This window comes from Poecilia formosa, unplaced genomic scaffold (assembly GCF_000485575.1).
Source record: "Poecilia formosa unplaced genomic scaffold, Poecilia_formosa-5.1.2 Scaffold367, whole genome shotgun sequence".
NCBI lineage: Eukaryota > Metazoa > Chordata > Actinopteri > Cyprinodontiformes > Poeciliidae > Poecilia > Poecilia formosa.
This window is the reverse complement of record NW_006800306.1, coordinates 387575-392324: the sequence shown is the minus strand read 5'-3', so window position 1 is coordinate 392324 and position 4750 is coordinate 387575. Positions and strand designations below refer to the sequence as shown.

General features: G+C 39.2%; 1 protein-coding gene across 1 annotated transcript; it reads left to right on the top strand.

Annotated features, from left to right (window-relative positions):
- Positions 1-223: 223 nt before the first annotated feature.
- LOC103153909 (poly [ADP-ribose] polymerase 4-like) lies at positions 224-4349 on the top strand. The gene is made up of 5 exons (XM_016662286.1): positions 224-508; positions 610-682; positions 1708-1810; positions 1995-2127; positions 2739-4349. The coding sequence occupies exons 1-5, from the start codon at positions 315-317 to the stop codon at positions 2944-2946; spliced, it is 711 nt and encodes a 236-aa protein (XP_016517772.1). The 5' UTR covers positions 224-314; the 3' UTR covers positions 2947-4349.
- Positions 4350-4750: the final 401 nt, after the last annotated feature.

Genomic DNA, 4750 nt, shown 5'->3' with positions numbered 1-4750 from the left:
TAGCTAGTGGAGCTCCTCCTCCTCCACCTCCAGGGGCCAGTGGAGCTCCTCGTCGTCCTCCAAGGGCCTTTGGAGCTTTTCGTCGTCCAATGCGCATAGAGGCTCCTTCACCTCCAGGGGCTATTTTAGCTCCTCCTCCTCCTCCTCCTCCAGGGGCCAGTGGAGCTCCTCCTCCTCCACCTCCAGTGGTCAGTGGAGCTCCTCCTCCTCCATTTCCAGGGGCCATTTTAGCTCCTCCTCTTCCATTTCCAGTGGTCAGTGGAGCTCCTCCTCCTCCATTTCCAGGGGCCATTTTAGCTCCTCCTGCACCTTCAATGGCCTTTGGAGCTCCTCCTCGTCCAATGCGCATAGGGGCTCCTCCACCTCCAGGGGCCATTTTAGCTCCTCCTCCTCCTCCATGGGCCAGTGAAGCTCCTCCTCCTCTTCCTCATATTCGTGACAGGGAAATCTGTAGTTCAAAGTCAGTGGGTCCTGAGCTTCGTCAGAAACAGCTACATCGTCAATTTGAGTGAGTTCTTGAACACACAAACTATTCTATCTTTATCAGCACTGAGCTGATATTTTCCATCTTATTACCTGGAATTGAGTCTTTTGTGTTGTGTGATGTTGGTCCAGAGGTCCACGCCCAAAAAAGCTGGACCTGCAGCTGAAGTGGATTAAGATCTTCCAACTGCAGCAGGCGGTAAGATGTTTTGCTCCGTTGTTTAAATCGGTCCAAAGCTCAGAGAAAAAACTTATATCACGAATCATTAAAAAGATCTCATCTATATTTTATTTTATGAAGTAATAAAAACGTCTGCTCAACTCCGGTTTGTTTGTCTACAAAGTCCTGCTTGTTTGTGTAAGTGTGAATAATCAAAGTGATGCGAACCAGTGAGAGAAATGGCTCGTGGATTTTACCGATGACAGGAGAGAAATCCTACAACCGCTAAAATCTGACTCCATTTTTATTTACATTTTCTGAAGAAGGAGCATGCAGTCAGCTTCTTTTTAGATGTTTTTGTGTCGTTTCCTTCAGCGGTTCTTGGTGCAGCCCCACCACAGACGAAGAGGCAAACAGGTTTTTCTATTAGTTTCGATAGTTTGATAGTTCAGTGCGAAAGCAAACTGCACCATATGAAAATGTAACAAGTGTTGCAATTTGCTGCTGTTTGAACTAAGATTTAGCTGTTGGACAGATGGACTCATATCTAACTCTATTTTGGAGTCGGATAGTTGTTGCTATGAGGTGCCGATGTGCTGTTCAGTCTACAACCATCCGCCTCTGGTCTCATCTGTCCAAACAATGTTGTTACAGAGGTCTTTGTTATTTTAAAGAATACAAGTTTCCTCAAATGTTCCAAGGAAACATAAAACATGCTGTAAGGTCTGCAGTGGGATATTTATTGACCTAAAAAAGGCATTGGATACAATAAATCATAAAATGTTGCCACATAAAGTTATCTTGATAACAGACAGCAATTTGTACGAATTGATCAGTCTTAATATGCTTCACTGTTACCTGTGGTGCCCCATAAGGCTCAGTACTGGGTATAAGATTGTTTATTATATATGTTAATAAGATATGTTTTGCTTTTGTCACAGCACTTTTCTCTCTAGAAGTCATGGACACAGAGATAATTTATTAAGTTTTTGCTGGTTTTATTGAAAAAAAAAAATCAGTTTCAACCTGAGTTGTAACTTGTGTCAATCTTCTGTGTGCTGCAGGACGGATACTGGGAGTTAACTGTTGAGCTGGGAAAATTGATCAATGTCAACGTGGATGTGTTTGCTAACGTGTTCCTGAAGAACAAAGGCATTCATTCTCTGGGTGAGCGTTCACGTTACGCTCTGTGGAAGAGCTGTTAATGTTAAGACATTCACTGATCTGATTCTTTTTTACTATTTATATTCCAGAGAAAGATTAAAATAAACCTGGTGGTTTTAAATCTCAGACAGTCGTCTAGGTTTGGTTTACTCCAGTGTTGAAACTGAACAACATGTTTACGTTAAAGGTGCAAAGGTCAACGCAGGCATCCAGAGGCTGGTGGCGACTCTGCTGGTTCTGCAGCTGATGAGGGAGGAGAAGCTGGAGGAAGGAAAACTGCTGCAGAGTCTGTTTCACCTGATGGAGCCGACCGGGTCCAGGTCAGAACCCACAACAGAACACATAGACACATGAGGAGAACCCGGCCACACAGACATGAACTCTCACATGGAAATTTAGTTCAGTCGGTCGTAAAAATGATTTTTAAATGACTAATCTGAACCGTCCCAGCAGTGCAGTGCTCTTAGCTTAGCATATGTATACATCACAATATACATTCTTATTGATTTATATATCAAATCTTATATTTATTTTGTGGTCATTTTTAACCTTTCTGCACAAACGTTAAAACAGAAAAAAACATAATGCTAAAAAAAAACACAAGACAAAATAAGTACAAAAATAGACGAGCAATATTTAAATTTCTATCAATCGCAGGAACACAAGTGAAGCCTGGATAAAGTCTAGATAAAAGCACGAGATTATTACACCTTCACTTTATTACATATAAAGCAGAATTTTTCCTCTACATTCTCTAAAACATATCTCCAAGGAATTCCTGCTAAGTCTGTAGACAAAGTAATTTAAGAAAACATAATCAATCCTTATGTGCTAAACTTTGTTTAATAAATTATGTATATATATATTTTTTAAATAAATTTTTGTGAGTGTTTGCTTCCAGGTGAGTGTTTCTGAATGTTTTCCCCTGCAGGTCTGAGTGCTGGCAGCAGGTGAAGAAGGCAGTGGACTGGGTGCGCTGGGCCGACCGGGAGTATCCGTGCGCCTGCAGCCGGCTGGAGCTCGGCTGGAGCTGGGAGTCTTCCACCCGCCAGCTGCTGGGCTTCGAACGCTTCCCCCCGTTCTCACCGCTCATCAGCCTGGAGCTGCAGAAGGCCGCAGCTCCGCTGGCCGTCCACTGAGGAAATGATGCAGCACTTTCTGAAAGTTATATATCACTTTGTGTTTTGTTTTGCTTTTATCTGCTGTTTTTGTGCAAAGAGATCAAGATCAAAATTACATGAAAAAATATTAAAACATGAGAGGAAGGAAGAGAAAGATTCATGTTTCATCCACTTAAACGACACAAAATTAGTAAAACTACACTCACAGATGGATTTATAGAATTAGAAACAAAGCCGTTGTCAATCACAAACTGGAGAACATAATTGATTCCTCAATCTAAACGTCTTCCTTCCTAACAGATTCAGAAAGCCAAACCTTGGTGGTTTGCTTTTATCGTAGAACAAACAAGAATAGATTAAAACGTGTTTTAATCTATTTGGAGTTTAATTCTTGTATTATAAAACTAATTTTTTGGGAGAAATTAGCTAATTTTTGAACTTGCTTTCAGATATTACTTTCATCTTTAGATGGCTTAGAACTAAAATATGATTTTTCTTTTCTTCATTTTTTTTGTTTTGCAGCAGTTTAAGGTGCCTTTGTTTTTACAAACTGTTTAAACTTGCTTTTATTCATTCCTTTATATATAAAAATCAGCTTTCACCTGGAAATAGTAGCAGGCATTAGAAATACAAACAGCAAAAATAATTTGCACCTATTTTCAGTATCAGTTAATCTAAAGCAACAGTATTTTTCACCATCTATGACAGTTACATGTTAAAATAAAATTTCTGAGGCTCTTTACTCAGTTATTATGTCAGCAATAAATCATCCAAAGGATTCTAGAGGTGGTTTGCTTTTATACATGTTGATTGAGTCTGTAATCATTTTATTCGACTGATTAAAGTAATCTGAAAATGTTTTTTTAAATCTAATTCTTTTGAATGGCATAACAGTCAGAAAATTAAATGAACAAAGCTAAAGTTCTGTCCATGTATTTGTTTCAATCATCTCATCTTGTGATTCTCTCATTGAAACTTTGACATTTTCGATGAATGAACTTATACAAATTATCTGTTTTGAATGCATTTTAATCAACTTCTTGTCTTTGTTTTCCTGTTGTGTTTCAAATTATTTAATTCCTGGATATCAGTGTCTGTTTTTGTTCAATGTGTAATGTATCTAGATCTACAATAAGATTAGTGCAATGTGTTTATGAATGACAGGGATGTTGGTGCACGGATACGTTGGTAATTAAAGATGCCAACCTATGATTTGTCAGCTCTTGCGTCAAACTAGGTAAATGACTCCCCTCAAAGACTAATTCTCTGAGCTTTAGCATTTTCCAGATTTAAAGAAATGCTTTATAAAATAAAGGGGATAAAGCTGAGACAGGTATTTTTTGTTTCCTTTTAATCTCATGTTATTTCAAAAGTCTCGAAGGTTATATTTCGCGCTGTGGACTGTTGACAGTTGAGGGGGGGAAAGTGGACGGTTGAGAGCTGGCAATTTTTGGCTAAAGTTAACTTTAAGAGTTGTTCCTAAGAAAAGGTATTAACATTTTCATTTGATTTGAATCTCGAGGTATATCGAAAATGTTTCACAGTTATGTTATGGTGCAAAGCTATGTGTATTGTTAGCGAAGTCCCTGTGACCTTTTCCTTAGTACTGAAGTTATGCTAAGCTAGCAGAAATGTTGGAGCAGAGACGGGTACTCAGTTGGTCTGTAGTACATAAAATGCATTCAAGATCGTGTGAGTCTTTTGTTAAAGGCCAGTGATCCAGTTAGATTAGGAATGAATGTGACAATAAGCAGAAACATCACCACCTTCAGCACTGGAGAAGAGACGATGAAGGGAAACTCTCCACCTGAACATCACCACC